The 21,161-nt window shown below is 38.5% G+C and overlaps 1 protein-coding gene across 4 annotated transcripts in view; it reads right to left on the bottom strand.

Moving 5' to 3' along the window:
* The window catches only part of CCDC15 (coiled-coil domain containing 15), a 56,274-nt gene extending 38,360 nt beyond the window's left edge, over positions 1-17,914 (bottom strand). For 3 of the 4 annotated variants that reach the window (XM_024740775.1, XM_024740776.1, XM_024740777.1), the window contains exons 1-7: positions 17,729-17,914; positions 17,186-17,374; positions 11,761-11,910; positions 11,028-11,219; positions 5,644-5,757; positions 1,272-1,394; positions 511-1,014 (exon numbers count right to left, since the gene is read on the bottom strand). In XM_024740775.1, the coding sequence (XP_024596543.1) occupies positions 511-1,014; positions 1,272-1,394; positions 5,644-5,757; positions 11,028-11,219; positions 11,761-11,910; positions 17,186-17,365 (1,263 nt within the window). In that variant the 5' untranslated portion in view covers positions 17,366-17,374; positions 17,729-17,914. The remainder of the gene's footprint in view (positions 1-510; positions 1,015-1,271; positions 1,395-5,643; positions 5,758-11,027; positions 11,220-11,760; positions 11,911-17,185; positions 17,375-17,728) is intronic. The other variant, XM_024740778.1, reaches the window with a different exon arrangement.
* Between the last annotated feature and the right edge of the window lie 3,247 nt (positions 17,915-21,161).

Genomic DNA, 21,161 nt, shown 5'->3' with positions numbered 1-21,161 from the left:
TTGCACTGAGAATTCAGGAGTTAACTGAGGTCAGAGTTTAATTGAACATCTTATAGAATAAATTAACACACTATACTCTATTTCCCATAAACCCAGCCACAACCCTAAGTAATTTACTTTCTGTTGATCCCTTTCTTCTTCCTCTTGGTCTACCTGATCTCTGGTGGAGGGCTGACCTTGGAAGCTGGGTAAAAAATACTGTTGGACACTTGTGGGTCACTCTTTTTTCCCATGTTTCAACTCTCAAAACAGATGACAGCTGCAAGAAATACTTTCCCTAATGAAGAAAATTTTTTAAAAAGCAAATTGTCCAGACAGGGGTAATATGCTGCTGACAATATTTTAACACATAATAAGAACCCTGGACATTTATTTGATAAATCAATCAGTGAACTATTTTGTTCCAACTATGGCTCTCCAAATCAGCTGCAGTATAGTCCTTGCATATCCCACTACAAGCCTTAAAGAGCTTATTTCTTTTTGTTATATCTCCTTTCCACTCTATTTTACCTGATCTCTGGGTAGAAAATCCTGGTCCTGGCATTTGGGTTGAACATTCTGGTCTTTGAGAAGAACATGCTGGTCTGTGGGTAGAAAATCCTGGTCCTGGCATTTGGGTAGAACATTCTGGTCTTTGGGAAGAATATGCTGGTCTGTGGGTAGAAAAGCCTGGTTTTGGAGTAGACAATCTTGGACTTCCAAAACAATATTCCCATCTTCTAGTTCAACACTCTGATCTTTCAGCATAACACTCTGAGTTTTGGTCTTAACAGCCTGGGCTTCGGGCTCAGCAGCTTGGCCTTCCAGCTTGATATCCTGGGTACCGAGCCTCAGCTCAGCACTCTGGGCTTCCAGCTCAACACTGCAGACGCCTGTCAAATCACCCTGGGTTTGCAGCAGGTCACCTGGGGCTTCTGGAAGATAATCCTGGGCTTCTGGCAGAACATCCTGATGTAACTGCTTTACCTCTTCCTCTTCCATCACAGCAGATAATGGATTTTTGAATTGTACTTTCTAAAAGTGAACATAAACATCAAATATAGAATGCCAAGCAGCAGCAACACTGGGTTTTCTGCGAGATTCCTAAAATAATCTTAAAAGGATACAGTAGTCAAACAAATTACTAAAATAAAATGCAAAATTACCGTCTTTGCTCAACTCAATAGAACCTAAATCTACAGTCTCAAACCAGTACGAGAATACTGGCATCTCTAGTCCAAATCGTAATTACTTTAATTTCTATTATACTATCTCCTTTCAGTCTGCTTTACCTGAACTGTGCTGAAAGGTATATCCTTGTCTTCAAAAAGGAGATCCTGCTGGTCCCCCCAAGACAAATTCTTTCTCCCTTTCTTATCTATCATAATAGATGAAGATTCCTCAGTGTCAGGTTCCTAAAGAACACACAAACAAAAATGGAAAAGAAAAGAAAAAAAAACAACCAAATGTATCTATTACAGGTAGAAACAAGAATGCATGCAAAAGCATTAAGTTAGAACTCTTCCTCACACCATATATAAAAATTAACTCAAAATGGATTAAAGACCTAAATATGAGAGATAAAATTATAAAATTCTTAGAAGACATAGGATTAAGCAATGGCTTAACAGATACTGCACCAAAAGCACAGCAGCAAAAGAAAAACAGATAAAATAGACTATACCAAAACTAAAAATTTTGTGCTGCAAATGATAGCATTAAGAAAGTTAAATGACAACCCAGAGAATGGGAGAAAATACTAGCAATCAAGTATCTGATAAGAGACTTGTATTCATATAAAGAATTCTTATAACTTGATAATAAAAAGACAACTCAATTTAAAAACGGCACTACATTTGAATACAGATTTTCTCCACGAGAGATATATAAATGGGCAATAAGCACATGAAAAGATATTCAAGATGATCAGTCACTGGGAAAATACAAATCAAAAGTATGGAGAGATCCCACTTCACACCCACTAAGGTGGCTATAAAAAAGATGGGCAATAACAAGTTTTGAAGACGATGCGGAGAAAATGGAACCCTCATACATTGTTGATGGAAAACACCTTGGCAGGGGCTTCCCTGGTGGCACAGTGGATAAGAATCTGCCTGCCAATGCAGGGGACAGAGGTTCGATCCCTGATCTGGGAAGATCCCACACGCCGTGGAGCAACTAAGCCCGTGCACCACAACTATTGAGCCTGTGCTCTAGAGCCCGCGAGCCACAACTACTGAAGCCCGCGTGCCTAGAGCCTGTGCTCCGCAACAAGAGAAGCCACCGCAATGAGAAGCCTGCACACCGCAACAAAGAGTAGCCCCCGCTCACCACAACTAGAGAAAAGCCCACGCACGGTGATGAAGATCCAACACAGCCAAAATTAATTTTAAAATTAATTAATTTTTAAAAAATTAAAAAAAAAACACCTTGGCAGTTCCTCAAAATATTAAACATAGAGTTAACATGACCCAGAAATTCCACAACCAGAGAAATGACTGTCCATACAAAAACATGTAAAAACTGCTTACAGCACAATTATTCATAAAAGGTAAGAAATGGAAACAACACAAATGTCTATCAACTGATGAACAGATACACTAAGTGTGACATACTGATGTACTGATACATGCTACAATGTGGACGAACTTTGAATACATTATGCAAAGTGAAAGAAGCCAGTCACAAAAGACGCCATATTATATTATTCCATTTATATGAAATGCCCAGAATAAGCAAATCTACAGAGACAGAAAGTAGTTCAGTGGTTGCTTAGTACTGGGGGTAGGGACAGGGAGGGACTGGGGAGTGACAGTTAACAGGTACGGGGTTTCTTTCAGGGGTGAAGAAAATCTTCTAAATTAGATTGTGGTGACAGTCACACAACCCTGTGAATACACCAAAAACCTCTGAACTGTACACTTTAGGTGGGTGAATTGTGTGGTATGTGAATTATAGCTTAATAGAACTGTTCGAAAAAAACAACTATTGGGCATTATAATCTTAATACTTAAACCCATCCTTAATTAGCTGTGGATAGTTCTAACAAGGCATCTTTTTTCCTCTACTCTTTACATTTCCCTACCTGATCTTCCATAAATTTCTGGTAATCTACAAGAGTTAAAAGACCTTGATGGACCTCAAAGGGCATTTCTCCTCTTATCCCTATATTTATCCTGGTGAATGATGGTTTCCTACAAAGTGCTTTCTGAAAAAAAAGAAAAATTAATACAAATATAAATGGTCTAGAGAAAGCAATATGCTCATGACACTAAGCTGAGTTTTTGTGAAAGATCTGGAGCAATCCTAGCAGGTTATGGTAGTCTAATACAGAATATTGAGTTCTATTTCAAGTATACAAACAAGTCACTTACATATCAAACACATGGAAGTGAAATTCCTGGTAGGAGAATTTTTTTTTAACATCTTTATTGGAGTATAATTGTTTTACATTGTTGTGTTAGTTTCTGCTGTATAACAAAGTGAATCAGCTATACATATACATATATCCCCATACCCACTCCCTCTTGCGTCTCCCTCCCGCCCTCCCTATCCCACCCCTCTAGGTGGCCACAAAGCACGGAGCTGATCCTGGGAGGAGAATATTTTAACTTTATAAATGATAATTTGCCCCTATCCTAGCCAGTAACAATTTCAGAAGGCTTACAATTTTGTCTTGGTGATCTAACAGTGGGCAAGGCAAATATATCTCTTCTACGTTTATCTCTAAATCTGGAACAACCAGATGTCAGTCAAAATAAGTCTAACAAGAATACGAAACCAGAGTTCAACTGGGTTATAGATTGTTCTCCTTTCTGACTGGCAGCTTCCTCCTTCACACAACTGAATGGATAGAAAACTGTTCAGATTTGAGGGAAAGACTACATACTTGATAAGAAAAATTTCACTAATTTCTTAGATCATTCTCAATTATATGGAGTAGATTTGTTTGTGATGTTTTACCTGAAAAACACACATGCATTCTTTGGAAGCAAGCAGCTAGCCTGAATTCACCATCAACATCATAATGAATTACACTTAAATGGCACCTTTGACGTATCAAACTGGTTTACACAAGGATGTCATCTCAGACTTAATCCTCCTCCCTTCTACTGGAGAATTATTTCAGTCAGGCCTAGGAACAGTACTCTTTCTGGGAAAAACATCAGTTGAAAGATTTGAACATGCTCCACACAATGTGAAGTATCAGTCTCTAGGCTCTGATAACCCTTTTTTTTTTTTTCTGGTTTAAATAAAATGTGTCCAATCATCTCCTTTGAGCAGTACCGGGAAGTCAGTCTTATGGACCAAACTATAGTACTGCCAAATCCATGGTAGAGGTATGAAAATTGTCAAGAAACTAAGTCAAGAATTTAGTTTCAAAAGACTCTTAAGTCACAACAAGGCAATCCTAGAAAAAGGTAACCATACTTAATGCATCTAAGATGGAATGCCATATGTAGGCACACCCATGCCCACTTGCTTTTTATATTTAACTATAAATTTCTTAATTATCGCTGAAGAGGAAGGTATTATAGCTTAGTATTCTACCAACTGCAAACATATAAGAGACAAATGTCTTTGATGGTTGCACAGAGATACTTAAGGAGAAAATACAAAAATAAAATATAAACATATATGTAATCTAGGAAAATGTAAAAAAATACCAATTAGGAAGCAAAACTGAGAAAGAACTAAGCAAGAGACAGAGTTCTTAATGGTACCAAAAAAAAAAGAGTAAAAAAAGACTAATTAATGAGCCATTTACTGATGCTGCCCATCAAAACTTGAAATTAATGCTAAAATTAAGTAAACACAGGAAAATACATGGGTTTAACATCCAAATTTGTGAACATGGAAATAAGGAGGCACCAAAACAATGTAATTTTACAAGCATAGCTTTAAATATTCTTTTAAGTCTAACTCCATATTTAGGTTCCAATTATTCACCCTAAACTTATTCTTTATTTTGAATCAAAAGAATTTCTTTCTTTTTGAAAAATAATGGTATTGACTTCTTCCTGATTAAAAAATAAAATATATACATTATGGAAAATTTCTACAGTAAAGAAAACCAAGAGAAAAAAATAAAAATCACCTGTAATAACACTATCCAGAAATAATCAGTATTAACCTCTTGGGCCATTTCTTTCCAGGCCTTTCTCTGTGCTCATAGCATTCTCTCCCCATCTAGATATTTTGCTTTATTTTTTTCATAGCATTTATCATTTGAAATTATATTTTGTATTTATTTGCTTATTTATTATATGCTTCCCTACTAACACAGGAGCTCCTTGTCTACCTTTTCACCACTATTAAGTCCTGCTTCTAGAACAATGCCTGGCAATCGTAGACATCCCATAAATATTTATGGAATGAATTTTTTAATTGAGCTTACATTGTATCTAATTTTATATCCTACTTTTTCCACTTAACTTTATATCCCAGACACTTTCCCTAGTCTTCAGATACCCTTTGAAAGCATGATATTTTTGATAATAGCTATAAACGAATATATCATAACTTTTAAACCGCTCCCTACTTTTGGATAATTAAGGTTATTTCCAATTATTTTTCAGGTCTAAATAATGTAGAGATGTAAATTAATCTTTATCCTATTTTTTATCTGTATCTTTAGAAACAGCTCATTAGAATTTAATTTACCTCTTGGGTGGGAAAGTTTTTCTTTTGATCATCTGGAAATACCGATGCATTTTTTTTATTCACAGTTTTAAATGATGCCAGCCGGTGACGTGCTTCTTTCATGGTTTGACTAAGCTGCCAAAGAAAGGGGGAAAAAAGAAAAGAAAAACAGGCTAAAGTCTTAATACCAAATTCACTAAGTGTTCCAACAGGAAAACAGGCCCCTATTATTAAAAATTGCCAGACCTAAGACCAGAGGATTACTTGGAAAGGAGATTTTCTGATCTGCTGATAAGTGTATTTACAACATTATTTTCATTATCTTAAGAGACCGTATTTCATAACTTGATTTAAGTGCTGTTACTCAAATTGTTTTTTAATAATGTAGGCTTTATATTAAGTACGTACACAAAAATATTAGAACCTATAAGTCTGAATTTGTAAATTATTGAGCAGACACATTCCTTACCTTCTATCCATCTTCTTAATAAAGAGTTATTTCTTCAACTGGTCCTTGCATGCCTGATCACTTTTATCACTCCTCGTAAGAAGACTCTCTATTCCTAGTCCCCCTAAAATCCTTTTTTCCTATTTACATGAGTCTCTTCTTCACCCATAACATTTGAAAACTATAGTTATTTAGTCTTTTCTCAAATGTCTCTTCTTCCAGGAAGCCTTCCTAATTTAGAGTACAAATTCAAATCTGTCAACAGACCAATTTGTTTCAGGTACTCTAGGTAACAATTGATAATTAATATTAAATATGTTAATTTTGTGTTCATTCCTTATCTCTACCTAGCAATTTCAGTCAGTATCTATTTTGACTTCTTTTTCAGAGAAGCACACAGCCTATTTTACATTTCACATATCTGCATAGGATGTTCCTTTAAGGAAAATACAGAAAAGCACATCCCTATACTACTCAGTGAAATTATGGCAAAGCCAGGACCAGTTCTAACCCATCCAATGAAAGTTTAATGACATCATTTCTCCCTTAAAGGGAAATAATGACTGTGATTTACAGATATAAATTACAAATACTTTATGATATTTACTAATAGTGATCTAGAGATAAAAACACTCTCTTGCTAACAGCCCGGTTTCCTTACAGCATTATCACCTCTGTTTTGTCCTTGTTTCTAGAAGGTCTATACCTCTAGCCAGAGAAATCAGCTTGAAACATTACTCTTTATTCTACTAAGAGGGGGACTTCTAAATTTGGTTACTGCAGAGTGGCTAAAGGGGTCAAGATAGAGTTAATCACAATGCAAAAACAGATAGTATATCTGCGGTTGAAGTTATGAAAAAATACAAAGCCATGAACGTGCTTACTTTTACTCCTTGCCAAGTGTGGTAGACATTATTGCCCTGCATAAAGTGACCAAGGATGCAAAATACTTGCTGTAACAGATTTAAAATAAGAGTACATAATCTTCATTTTCCATCAAGTCCAAACCTCTATTAGTCGCAGATTGATTTTAGTCCCTTAAGCAGGATATTTCAACTGCTCCAGCAGTTGGACTAAACATTACGTTCAGCTTTTCTGTCTTTACCAAAACCCTTCATCAGATCAACCCAAAGATCCTTTCAATGACCTGCTATGAGGACTGTAGTAGGCTGAATGATGGCCACCCAAAGATATCAGGTCTTAATCCCTGAAATGTTACTTTATAAGGAGAAAGGGCCTTTGCACGTGTGATTAAGTTAAGGATCTTGAGATGAGGAGATAATCCTGGATTATCCAGGCACTAAATGCCATCACAAGTGTTTTTATAAGAGAGGTAGAGGAAGATCAGACATATGGAAGAAGTGATGTGAAGATGGAGGCAGAGATGGGTCTGATGTGGTCACAAGCAAAGGAATGCCAGCAGACACCAAAAGCTTCAAGAGTCAAGGAACAAATTCTCCCTAGAATCTGCGGACACCTGGATTTTGACTCAGTGAAACTGATTTTGGACTTCTGGCCTCCACAACTGTAAGAGAATAAGTTTCTGTCATTTTAAGCCACTAAATTTGGGGTAATTCGTTACAGCAGCCACAGGAAACTAATACAAAGACCAAAGTTAATGTTAATAAGCACTAAACAAAACACAGAAGACAGGAGGATGGTAAAAATCAAATTATGTAAAATGAACAGGCAGAGAAGTACGTTCCTCTTATTGTAAGATAATGGTGATCACTACATATATTGGTGAGTATATGTGTGTATATATATGCATTTGTATGTGTATATATACACATATACATTTACATATGTAAGTTTAAACACATATACATGTTGTGTTTGTAACTACTCAAAACATAAAATTTGACCGAAAGTCTTGTCTTTTCTTTTTCTTTTTGGGGGGCCGTGCCATGCGGCTTGCGTGATAGTCCCCCAACCAGGGATTGAACCCAGGGCCATGGTACCGAGTCCTAACCACTGGACTGCCAGGGAACTCCCCCAAAAGTCTTTTCTGTACTAGAAGCTTAGACACAATTTTCATTCCTTTGTAGCTGTTGTTATCAACAAAGACTGGCACTGAATCGCTAACCAAGACTTAAAACTTCCCTGATGGAAATAAATTATTATATAATTACATAGAAAACCCAGCTATCAATAAGCAAAAGTAGTTCTGACCAATAAAATTAAAATGTACTATATAAACAAATTTTGAGATTTAAATAAACAAATTTTGAGACTTAAATCTTAAAATCTAATGCAAACACTGATCATACATTAAAATGTAAAACTTCAAACAAATATGTAGGATGAAATTTGACAAATATAGATATCTACTGTGATACTGTTCCCCACTCATTGTTCATATTTTCTTCAGTTCTTTTTAATTTATTCAGACAATTAGGAATTTATATGGAACTATATAAATGAAACAATGTGGTAATAACATGTAGGTCATGGGAAAAGACTATAGATGAGATCTAACATTTATAGAATTTCACCTCTTGTACTGCCATGGAGGCCTAATACCTATGTATTTAAATGTATGTTAATGCCATCAAAATCTACCCAAAGTTGAATTCTATCCAAGTACAATATAGTTTATTTGCAAAAGATAACATATTGATTTTTCAGTGTGTTAGACTTTTCTACAGCCCCCAAAATACCATACACATAAAAACTCACATAAGGCCCTTATCATAGCCTATGAACCCCAATGTAGTGCATCAATATACCTTTAAGTAGGTGTACCAAGCTAGAGGCTGGCCAGTAACCTAGACCTAATGCAAAAAGGCAGGATGGGCCAATAAAGATTCCTTACCTTACATAATGAACAAGGAAGTGTTCAGAGAAAAAGTCAGAGACAGGAGCTGGACCTAAAAGATCCTAAGCTGGAGAGAAGAGGCTAAAGGAGCCTCAGGTATGCCAAAGTTTTGGAGCTGTGATGATGAAAATACCAGTTAACAGTAGAAAAATAAGTAAAGAAGAGAGAACACATGTAGAGACGGGATGACCAGCTCTCAGTTTGCCTGAAACTGTCCCAAAGGAGCTAGTGCTTGAACTCTGCCTCATTGTCTAGTTCTTGGCGACATCTAGTGGATAGAAACTGCAACAAAAACAGTAAGATTAAAAAAATTTGAGCATCTATTGTCATGGTGTTGAATGGGCAAAAGTTTACAGGCTTAAAGTAGTTTAAGTCACTGAACATTCCTCAGTAGTGCATCTTCTTTTAAGAAAAAAACAGGGTTGGGAATTCCCTGGCTGTCCAGTGGTTAGGACTCCGCGCTTGTACGGCTGGGGGCACGGGTTCGATCCCTGGTTGGGGAACTAAGATCCCACATGCCACAAGGCACAGCCAAAAAAAAAAAGGAAAGAAAAAAACGGTATAAAAACTTTTTAGATTTGGGGAACATTTAAGGCTTTTCATAACATGATTTTTTCCTACCCATCTAACCTCATTTTCTGTTGCGTTACCCTGTACACTATCAATTAGAAAGGTTCCATCACTTATTAGCAAATATAGTGGGTTGGCCAGAAAGTTTGTTCGGGTTTTTGGAAGCTGTCACAGAAAAACCTGAACGAACTTTCTGGCCAACCCAATACTAAGCTCATTACATATTCTAGACTTTTTACTATTCCTCCTATCTCAAAGTTCTTTTGAATTTACCAATTAAATTCAGTTTACCAATTCAAAATACATAGCTCAATTCCACCTCTTCCAGGAATTCTTCCCAAATATTTCCTTGGAATTAAAAAAATTTTGAATTTCCACTGCACAAATTTATCAACAATGCAGCAAATATCTCCATATTATTATCTAATAGATTGGGGGTCTACCAACTTTGTTTCTCTACCTGGAAATATAAACCCATGAAAGGTCCTATTTCACACATTAGTATCCCTACAATGGTTAACAAACACAGTATATTCAAATATCTGTGGACTGATGTGTCCTATTCATGTATCATACAAATGAAGTAAAGTCCTCACTACAATGGAATTTATAGCTACCAGTAGCATGAAAGCAAGGACTGTTATTCTGTCTCAGTCAATGTTCTATCCTTTGCAGTTTCTGCGGTGCCTGGCTCAATAAATATTTGCTCAGTAAACTGTTCATAATCTTAAAAACAAAAACGATTATAAAAATGATCACTACAAACCAAATAATGACAAGAAAAGTCATAGTTTGGGCAGAGAGAAAAATCTTTTTAATAAGTATTTCATACTTATGACAAAGTAAGTCAGCAATCGCACAACTTTTATTTTCACATAATCATAATTTTCCACATTTTTGTTCTCCTCTCACTAACCCTAGGATTACATTTTAAAATGATAAGATGAAGGATTATTCCCACAGAAGAGTTGAAGAATATGATCAACTGGACAAAAGCCTGGGTACATTATGCAGGGTGGAGGGGGTTACTGATTAGATGGCATCAAGTGATTTGAGTGGATAAATCTACTCATGGTGGTTAATTTTTAAATATTCATTATATAAAGTGAGTCACTAAAAAGTGACATTAAAAAATTCTGAATATGTTAATTTAGAGTTTACTATATTATTACTTGACTTATAGATCAATTTATGGTGATAATCAGATTGAGGGACAGAAAAAAGAAACAAAAATAATCTTTTGTCCATATGCCACAAACTGAGAGTAACTTCCCCATAACACAATTTCAGTATAATTGAAAAATCTACATTCTTTGACCTAAAGCTCTTTCTAATAAGTTTTGAACTCTAACACTTTGGCACCTTTCTTTAGATGATTCTTAAGCGTCTGACCAATAAATATAAATTTAAAATATATATAAAAATAAACATCATCCCACTATTCCCCACTTTACAAAGGTAAAAAAAAGAGAAGGTGATAAAAAGCAAAGTTGAATGTGACACCTCCTAATCTCTACATCATAGCCTAAAAAAAACCAGAGACATAAAATAAAATGAATATGTACTTACAGCCTGGGCTTGTTGTTGGAATAGTTCATTCTGATTCTCTCTATCTTCTATTCCATCCTCGAGCTTCCTGGAAGGAGGTAACCTAGCACTTCCAATAGCAGCATTCAAATGGTTTGGGAAAACACTCGTTCTTTTAAGAGTTAAGTTTGCTGGATCTGAAGAGTGCATGGCTATAGAGCCTTCTTTTTCTGCCTACACAAAGGAAGAAAGAGTGAGCTTCCCCCAGTCAAGTGCATTCCAATAATGTCTACCAGCAGCCCAAAAGCTTTAAAACCGGGGTTGGGGGGAAGGAGGGGAAAACTTTAGCTGGCAAAGAAACTAACATTTACCAGGCGCCTACTACGTGCTAATATTTTACATTATCTAATTCTCAAAACAACACTGGGAAACAAGTATCATATCCCCATTTCACACATAAAGAAACTATAGTGGAGAGAATTTAAGTAATTAGCCCAAGGTCACAAAGTTAGTAGGCAGCAAAGCCAGAATTCAAACCCCAACCCCAAACTCTGACATTGTTTATAACTATTTGGTGAAAGCAAAAGAGGGAATCAGAACAACACAGGAAACAGAAACAACAGTTTCTCTATATACAATCTACTGCCCTCACTAGTAAATCAGATTATGCGAAGCCTGGAATCAAAAGAAAGTGATTCTGCCATTGCCTAATAGCATTTCTCATTACAAACACACTTCCCATTCAATCTTTACTCAGGCTCACTTTTGAACTTACGTCTTCATAAGACCTCTGAAGTTGTTGCTTTTTTCTCAGCCTAATTTGCTGATTTACTCGGCGTTTGACTTGTCTCTGAAAACGCTTCAGAGCTTCTTGTTTCTTTCTTAGCTGTTCCCTTAGCTCTTCTTCAATCATATATGCTGAAGTCTTTAAAGATGAAAGATAGAAAATAAACTTACATGTCCCATTCGTTTTGCCCATTAGGACTCTGTTGTAAACACAAAGCAGTCAGAATACAGCCCTGAAAAAATAATTCAGTTCTACAACCCAAAATTCCCCGTACAGTAAAGAAATCACAGGAGTTCAGAGCTGATAATCTAGACGTAGCTAGTGAGTACCAAGAACTTAAACCAAATCACAAACTAAAAATTGGAATCTGTGAGCACTCAAATCAAATCTTAATTTTTCATTGTACTGAGAACTAAAAGTTTCTTCATTAATTCTTAATGAACCAATTCAAACCTACATTATGTTACATTTTCTAAAATGAGTAAAATAGTCCAGATACACCAGATTGCTCGCCACTCACCCACTATGTCTTATTATAAAATGAGAATTAGGCTTCATTTTTAACCTAGCATGCCCTTCTTGCCACCTCCGTCTAGAAAAGGCCTACTCAGTCAAGACCATCCAATACCCATCTAGTACCTCTCACTCTTATTAACGTTGAGTACAATACTTAACTCCTCCGTTAGATTACGAATTCTTTGAGGGCAGGAAATGTATTTAATTCTCCTTTGTTTCCCCTATGGTATACAACACAGAGCCTTGAATACAAAGGTACTCAATATTTATATAATTGATTAATTCCAAAGCATTCTAAACAATCTGGAACATTTTATCACATTTGAGTCCTTGATCATTGTTTGCCTCCTCTAAGTGCTTTGAATAACAAACTGATTATAATAACAGCAGTTACCATTATTAAAGATCTATTATGAGATAAACCCTTTAACTACCTTGTATCAATGAATCCTCAAAACTACCTCCAATGCTAGGTATTCTTACCTCTTATGTTAAAAATGAGGAAATGGGGCTCAGAAGGATTACTCTGTAGTAGTAGCCCAAGATCCTATAGCTGACAAGTAGCAGAGCTAGAAGTTTCTCTGACTCCAACACTTATGCCCTGTACTGTACTGCTTTTCTCTTGACTATGTCTCTCTTCCATAAGGAATCTTCATATTAAATAAAATCATCATACCTCCTATCTATCCCTTCTCCTAATGCAGTGATTCCAAATTCTAATTCTGAGGGGTGCCCCAAATTATTTCACGGACAGTCATTAAATTCTCAAAATCAAATGAATTGAAGTTCCAATTAAATTAAAATTAAATTTAAAATTTAACTACTAAATTAAAATTTAACTACTAAATTAAATTAAAATTAAAATTCCCAAGAAATCTATCCCATAAACTATTCTACAAGAGTATGTACCATAGGAGTAGAATGTACAAGACAGATATCAATGAATAATTAAGTAAAATAATTCCAAAGTAGATATATATGTAGTAAAGCCTGAACAAGTGACTCAAGTTAAGTCAAGACCCAGACAAATTTAAGCCATTCTGCCTTTCTTTTACTCCCATTGTCTCTGTCTGCCCTCTTTTACTTGCACCTTGAGATTATCAAACGTCTTATTGAAGTGCATGACTGGTTCCAAATTGTGGATCTCAAGAGTAAACCAAAGATAAGATTGTACCATAGAAACATATTTTTCTTAGCAACATTATTATGTAAGACAACCAGAACCTGAAAACACTTGTTCCATGGGACGTTAAGAGGTTCCCAGAATCATATAAACTTGAGAAATACTGGGTTAAACAAAAATAAATAGTCGGTCCTCTGTATCCACAGGTTCCTCATCCTCAGATTCAACCAACCATGGATGAAAAGAAAATTTTCCAGAAAGTTCCAAAAAAGCAAAACTTAAATATGCCAAGCACAGGCAACTATTTACATAGCATCTACATTGTATTAGGTATTGTAAGTAATCTAGAGGTGATTTAAAATATACAGGAGGATGTACACAGGTTATATGCAAATACTATGCTATTTTATACAACTGCTTGAGCATCTGTGAATTTTGGTGTCTGCAGGTGGGGGAGGTGGGGGAAGAGGGGGCTCCTGGAACCAATCCCCTCCAGATACTGAGGGACAACTGTACTGTTTCAATTGTACAACCAATTCTTCATAGCCTTTTTGCACCCTATAGACTATCCAAGGGGCAATATAGAATGAAGTGTTTCTCAGGACAGTCAAAGAATACATTCAGAGAATTTATATATGGTGGAACTAATAGTTAGATTACATAGTCCTAGGTCTCCAAAGATGATCTCCCCTTCTGCCCCCAATGAATCAAGCCTCCCAGTATATATGCTCTTGTGTAGTCATCTCCCATACTGAATGTAGTCTGACTGTATACTCAATAGACTGAGGCACAAGTGTTGGCTCCATGACTTCCCAGGCAAGGTCATAAAGCAACCTCCACCTAGGGAAGCCCATACTAGCCAAGCAGAGAGACCATGTGGAAAGAGGAAGATGTCCAGCCAGCCCTCAGCCATTCTACTCAGCCTAGCCCAAGTGCCAGATATATGAGTAAGAAAGCCATGTGGGATATTACAGCCCAGCAGATGCCAGATAAAGAAGAACCAAGAAATCCAGCCACCAGCCAGAATCCAGTCAAGGTGTCCCAGACATCATCAGCTACTGGGGTCACCCCAACTGAGGGCTCAGACACTGTGGAGCAGACAAGCCATCCCCACTGTGTCCTGCGCAAATTTCTGACACACAATATTGTTTGCTTTATGCCATTAAGTTTTAGAGTGGTTTCTTACGCAACAGTAGATAATCAGATAAATTATAAAACAATGCGATAGCTATATATGCTGATAGGAAAGCAGTACCCTTGGATGATAATTTAATTAAGGGGCAGTCTCAAACTATGGCATTTATAGTTATTTGATGGCTCCTTGAAACTTAAGGACAAAAATAATTAGGCATTTCCCTTTAGCATAGACATGATCTTAGGGTAACCAAGCTTTAGAAGTTCTGAGCTGACAAGACCTACGTCTGTTAATAAGAGTGAATTCCCCAGGCTGTATATGCTAAAGTGATAAAGAGTTCTATTAGATGCTTGATCAAATTGCCTTTGACTGGTAATGATCAGAATTTTTTAAATGAAGGAAAGAAGACATGTTTACACATGCTCCAAGACTTTAATATTTTGAGTTGATATATGGGAACATGTGATGATTCTTTTTAACACAGAAAATCTTGGTCGTTTTTAGATATTTTTATGCTATTGATATTATAAAGATATCATAATATGGACAATTAAAAACAGGTGTCAATAATTTAAATACCAAAATACCTTTGTACCAAATCTTACTGATTCTTCTGGGATGTTTCTTACATTTACCCCTTTTCATTTCCATTTCAATCCCCTTTTCAAGGCTTTCCCTCTACATTACTTACCACTAAAATCTTGGTGCTATACTTCATGCCTAAATTGTTACCATTACAACCCAATTTGTCCCTCAGGAGCCAGTCGCTCCTTCACCTTTAAAAATGTTAAAGCAGGACTTCCCTGGTTGCTCAGTGCTTAAGAACCCGCCTGCAAATGCAGGGGACACGGTTTCGAGCCCTGGTCGGGGAAGATCCCACATGCCACGGGGCAATTAAGCCCGTGCGCTACAACTACTGAGCCTGTGCTCTAGAGCCCACAAGCCACAACTACTGAGCCCGTGTGCCACAACTACTGAAGCCCGTGTGCCTAGAGCCTGTGATCCACAACAAGAAAAGCCACCGCAATGAGAAGCCTGCTCGCCACAACTAGAGAAAGCCACACGCGGCAACGAAGACCCAACGCAGCCAAAAATAATAAGTTAAATAAATAAATAAATAGTTTTTAAAAATAGAACTTAAAAAAATGTTAAAGCAATTAATCTAATCAAAACACTATTTGATCATGAAATTAATCTGTAAATATTAAACAATGAATGAAGTCAATCCCGTCTCCAAAATTTCCTGTGGTTCCCTACCACTCCTATTTTCCACAATCCTATCAACCACCATGCCCCTACTAGGCCTTCCACTGCAATCAATCTAACCTACCCTTAAATCCTAAATATATCTTGCTTACTTCCTACTCTCTCCATTCTCCTTAATTGGAGAATCATCCTCTTTCTTTCTGATTATCCAAATTCTTCATTAAACTTTCCTGGGTCACATCAATTCAAAACCATATCTTTCTTTGTTAAGTGCTATAATAGTCTTAGCACTTAATCATATACTACTCAGACTCAAAATCCTTTCTGGAAATAGCACAGTAATAAATGAATGCTTATGTATATACATCCTTACAGACATAAATAAAATGAATGAATACATGCCATTGCACTGCTATTTAACATTTACTTGAAACATGTCTCATTTCTTCTCTGAGATGAAGGACCACTAAGAGAACCCACCTCATACTTTTCAACTCATGTTCAGCACCTTGTCTATACATTCTGAAGATCTTCAAACATTTTGTGCATTCCATAAATATCTGCATGCTCCATCAGGAAAAGTAGATATGTAAACAACTTACTATAAATATAATGTGGTATTTATAATAATAAATGAACCACAATAATATATGAACAAATAGCTAAGGAGCACAGTTTGGTGAAAGACAATCAAAAATCTTCTTACCAAAAAGGAAAAAAAAAAATCTTACAAAATTGTCCTCCTGTGTTAATAGCTACGTAAGAGAGTTGTCTGACAGGCACGTATGTCAATTTGCAAAAGTTTCCCTTCATCTGAAATGCTCTTCCCTTTCATCTGTACTTACAGCACTTCCATTCTTTAAGGATTAACACAAACTATATTACCTCATTTACTCATTCAACAATTATATCCTGAAGACTTGCCATATGCCAGTACAGGAATGAACAAAACATCAAGATCCCTGTCCTCATGGAATTTACAGTTAAACTTTCTCAGACTCCCAATCAGAATTAATCTCTTTCTCCTTTATTCTCCCACTGCATCTGAACCTTACTGAATCTCCATTACAAAATTTACCATAAACTTTAAGCAATCAATGTTACATTAACTGTGGTCGTCATCCCTACTACATTGTAGAGTGTTTGGAAGACAGTGCCTATGTCTTGTGCATAGAAAGCAATCAAGGGTCTGCAAAGCAAACTGAAATATATATAGGTAATAAATATTTGATTATGCCGACTAAAGCTGCAGCAAGTTTCGGCAGATACATATTTGTTCTATAATCCTAATGCAAGAACATATCTATTTATGACAGAATAAAAACGGCATCCCCAGACTGTTCATCTTATCTGAGCACCAGGGATTTGAGAAGGCTAATAAAAAGAAAGATGGAGGAAGAACCCCACCATACTTGCATCAAACTGACACTCACAGATGCCGGGACTGCTGAACTATCTGGCGGGGCAGGCTCCACCCATGCCCCAACGGGTACTATAGCCTGGTTCCTCTCAGCCAGCACTGCCAACACGTCCTTGCTCTTCTGGGGGTTTAAAGCCAGGGGCAACTTTGTGGTATTTCGAAGCTTCTTGATGGGGGCCATACCTCCTGGCATCTATGACTCCTGGTTAGGAGAGAGGAAAAGCTTAAAATCTTCAAACGGCCGCCTTAAAAGCTCAACCCCCTAACACACGTATGCCACAGGCTTCTGAAAAGGAGAGAAGCCTTGGAGGAGGCAGTAGCCTGACAAGGATACTGGAGAAGGAAAAAGGAACAAAGGGAAAAGAAGGGGTAAGAAATAAAGGAAGCAAATGTTTAAAGATCGCTCTCGGAAAGGAACAGGGACAAGAAGGGGGAGAAACAAGAATCTGAATGAGAGAACGAAGATTGTGCCAGTGGCGGCAAAGCGATGCGGGAAAGGGAGGAAAGAGCGTAGCAGCCGGAGGGCAAGGGGGCTGGGAGGGTGCGGGGTGGGAACCTGGGTCTGAGGCAAAGAGTCCGAATAATCGGTGTCCGGTTATGGGGGGAAGCGCTGAACGCCGGGGAGTCCCGGACCAAAGAAAAGCCTGTTTCTCAAGCCTCAGAGTCCCACTCCTGCTGAGACTGCACCGGCCTAGTATCGATCGCGGTTCGCCACGGATTCAAGCTACCAGACACCAAAGGAACCGCCTTCGGTAAACCGCCGCTTTGGAGGGGGCTGCCCCGCCCCGCCCCGCCCCGCCCCGCCTCTCAGCGGCCTTGTATCTGCCTCTTCCGGGCTTGTGTCACCTCCCGGAGACAGGAAAGGCGTGAGGGGCGGGGTTTCGCGCTCCAGAGGTTCGTCACTTCCGCTCTGTCTCGCTGTGTGGGCGGGACCTATAAACGCGTGTGGAACTGGTGGGGCACGGTTGAGTTCGCGTGGGCGCTGGGTAACAGGCGGGCGGAAGTGTCGCACACTGGCCGTGCCTCGAGCGTCCCGGCGCTGGGACCATCCCACATCCTTCAGGAAAAGAAGTATGTTGGGCCGGAGAGCTGATTGGGCAGGGCAGGGGACCAATTGAGGGAAGCACGGGGAAAGGATGGGAGAAGGCAGGCCTGGCAGGGCTTTCTTGAGGAACGAACTAAGCCAACAGTAAATCATACTGATGTTTGTACACCTCGCCACGTTAACGGAGCTCTTTCATACCTGTTCTTATATATAAACATCGCAGCCTCGTGAGTGGTCTCCCTGCCTGTCTGCTTCCAAGCTTTGCTATAATTCTCGGACACTTCGCTATTATCCATGTGGAATACCCATTCGTTTGTGTAATATATAATTGAGAGATTTTTATGTACCACCACTGTTATAGGCACTGGAAATATATAGCAGTGAACAAAATAGACATATATCCCTTGTTCATGGAATTGACAATGAGAAGTAACCGAATAGACTAATGATGAAGTAAACAAATGTGTCTGATGCGATGAGCATTGTAGAGTAAAAGCTGAGGAAGAGGATTAAAAGTGTGTTGGGGGCTTCCCTGGTGGCGCAGTGGTTGGGGGTCCGCCTGCCGATGCGGGGGACACGGGTTCGTCCCCTGGTCCGGGAGGATCCCACGTGCCTCGGAGCGGCCGGGCCCGTGGGCTGTGGCCGCTGAGCCTGCGTGTCGGGAGTCTGTGCGCCGCAACGGGAGAGGCCGCGGTGGTGAGAGGCCCGCGTACCAGAAAAAAAAAAAAGTCTGTTGGGGGGTAGGGGAGATGCAATTTTAGATAGGATGACCAGAGAACACTTCACTGAGGTACTTTTGAGCAGACTCCAATGCAAAATTCCATGAGGTAATGGAACAAGCTACTTTAATTTTCACCGGAGAGTTTTCCAAAAGAGTGTTCCAGACAAAAGGAACAGCAAGTACAATCACTCCAGGGTGGGTGCCTGCCTGGCTGAGAAACTGACCCTGGGGTTTTCCAACATTAAAGAGGCTGGAAAGAAAAGGGAAATGCAAAGAGATTGGGAAGGATCAGCCAGTAAGCTAAGGAAGAAAACCAGGAGGGTGTGATACCTTGAAAGCCAAGTGAAGAATGTGTTTTGTTTAAGAGAACCAACCACCTATGTTAAACTCTGCTGTTAGGTCAAATAGGATGAGGACTGAGAATTTACCATGGGATCTAACAATATGGAGGTCATAGACGACTTTTATAAGAGCGGTATTTTTAGAGTAGTTTGAGAGCAAAAGCCTGATGGGGTAGACTTAAAAGAGAGGGTGAGGAAGAACTGGAGACAGTCATTTTAGACAATTCTTTCAATGAGTTTTATTGTAAAGGGACACAGAGAAATGCGTAGCTGAAAGGAGAGATAGGATCATAGGAGGATTCTTTAATATTGCAGCACATGTTTTGTTGATGGGAATTGTCCAGTAAACAAAAGAAAACTGACGACGCAGGAGAGAGAGAGGAGAATTTTTGTATCTGTGTCCTTAAGTGGGCAAGAGGGAACAGGATCTAGTGAAGAATTGGAAGGATTCGCCTTGGATAGCAGGAGAGAGAGAGTTCATTATAACACTAGCAGTGAAAATAGAATATATACTGGTAATTGGGTAATATGGCAGTGGGAAGTTCTTTTCTGATTCCTCTGTTTTCTCTGTAAAACAGAATTGTCGCCAGCCTACAAGGTGGCCTCTGATGATCCCCACCTCCTGGTATTCACACCCTGTGTAGTCCCCTTTCATGTACCAGAGTTGGTCTGTGTGACAGATAGAATATGGCAGAAGGGATGGTATGTCACTTCAGAGATGAGGTTATAGAAGACACTGTGTCCTCTCTCTTTCTCTGTCGTGTGCGCTCTCTCTCTCTCCCTCTCTCTCTCTCCCCAGCATGCACTCTCATTCTTTCTATCTCTTACTCTTGCTCTCACTCTCATTCTCACTCAGATCACTTCCTGTGGGGGAAGCCATTTATGTCATGGGAAGTCACGTGAAAAGGCCCACATGGCAAAGAACTCAAGGCTCCTGCTAACAGCCAGGTGAATGATCTTGGAAGTGGATCCTTCAGCCCCAGTCAGGTCTTCAGAGACTATATAGTCTTGGCCAACAACTTGACTGCAATCTCATAAGAGACCCTGAGACAGACGACCCAGCCAGAAACTGTATGAGTTAATATTTGTTGTTTTCAGATGCTAGATTCTGAGGTAATTTGTAACACAGAGAGAGATAACTAATACAAATAGAAAGCAAGTTCATCAATTAATAAAATAGAGGAAGAGACGTTGGAGGTTTGAAGAAGGTATAAAATAGTCGTCCAGGAGAGTAGAAGTATGAACTAGAAACATGTACAATTGCCAGACAGCCTTAAGGACCCATGTGAGGTTCATGATTATGAATTTAAAGTGAGACTAGTCAGCATGCTTGAGTGTTTTCCTTCAGTTTCATGGTTACAGGCATAGCCATAGGTAGAAATTTTACTTTTAACCAGGGTTGAGGTTTTACCAAACTGTTACTCTCAGACAAGAAAGGGGCAAGAGAGTTAAAGTTGAGCGCAAGGGAGTGATTAAATGACTGACCACGGAATTTAAGATAGGTAATATGGGAAAGGATAACAAGTAGGTAAGGGACCTTGTAAAGTTTGTAGGATCAAGAGATTGTAGGCTCCAGTGGGGATCTAAGGTTTGTTAGAGCAGGATACTAGAAGGAATGCACTGAAAAAATAAGAGGTGGCGATCCAAGAGTGGGATGCTTGAATCTGCAGATATTGGTACTGTCAAAGTTTATGGTATGACCAAGGGAGGGAGTAGGAGAACAAGATTACTGGAGAAGAGGTCATAGAAATGAGGGCAAGAGCACTGGATGGATTATTCCTGAGGTTGTTGAAATCACCAAGATACATGACCAGAAGAGTGTTGGCGAGAGCCAGGAGCAACAATCTTCAGGGAATTTCAGGAAAAGACCTGGAGGCTGGTA

The sequence above is a fragment of the Neophocaena asiaeorientalis genome, unplaced genomic scaffold, assembly GCF_003031525.2.
Source record: "Neophocaena asiaeorientalis asiaeorientalis breed wild unplaced genomic scaffold, Neophocaena_asiaeorientalis_V1.1 scaffold308, whole genome shotgun sequence".
Taxonomy (NCBI): Eukaryota; Metazoa; Chordata; class Mammalia; order Artiodactyla; family Phocoenidae; genus Neophocaena; species Neophocaena asiaeorientalis.
The sequence above is the reverse complement of the archived record's forward strand: the minus strand, read 5'-3'. Positions and strand labels throughout refer to the sequence as shown.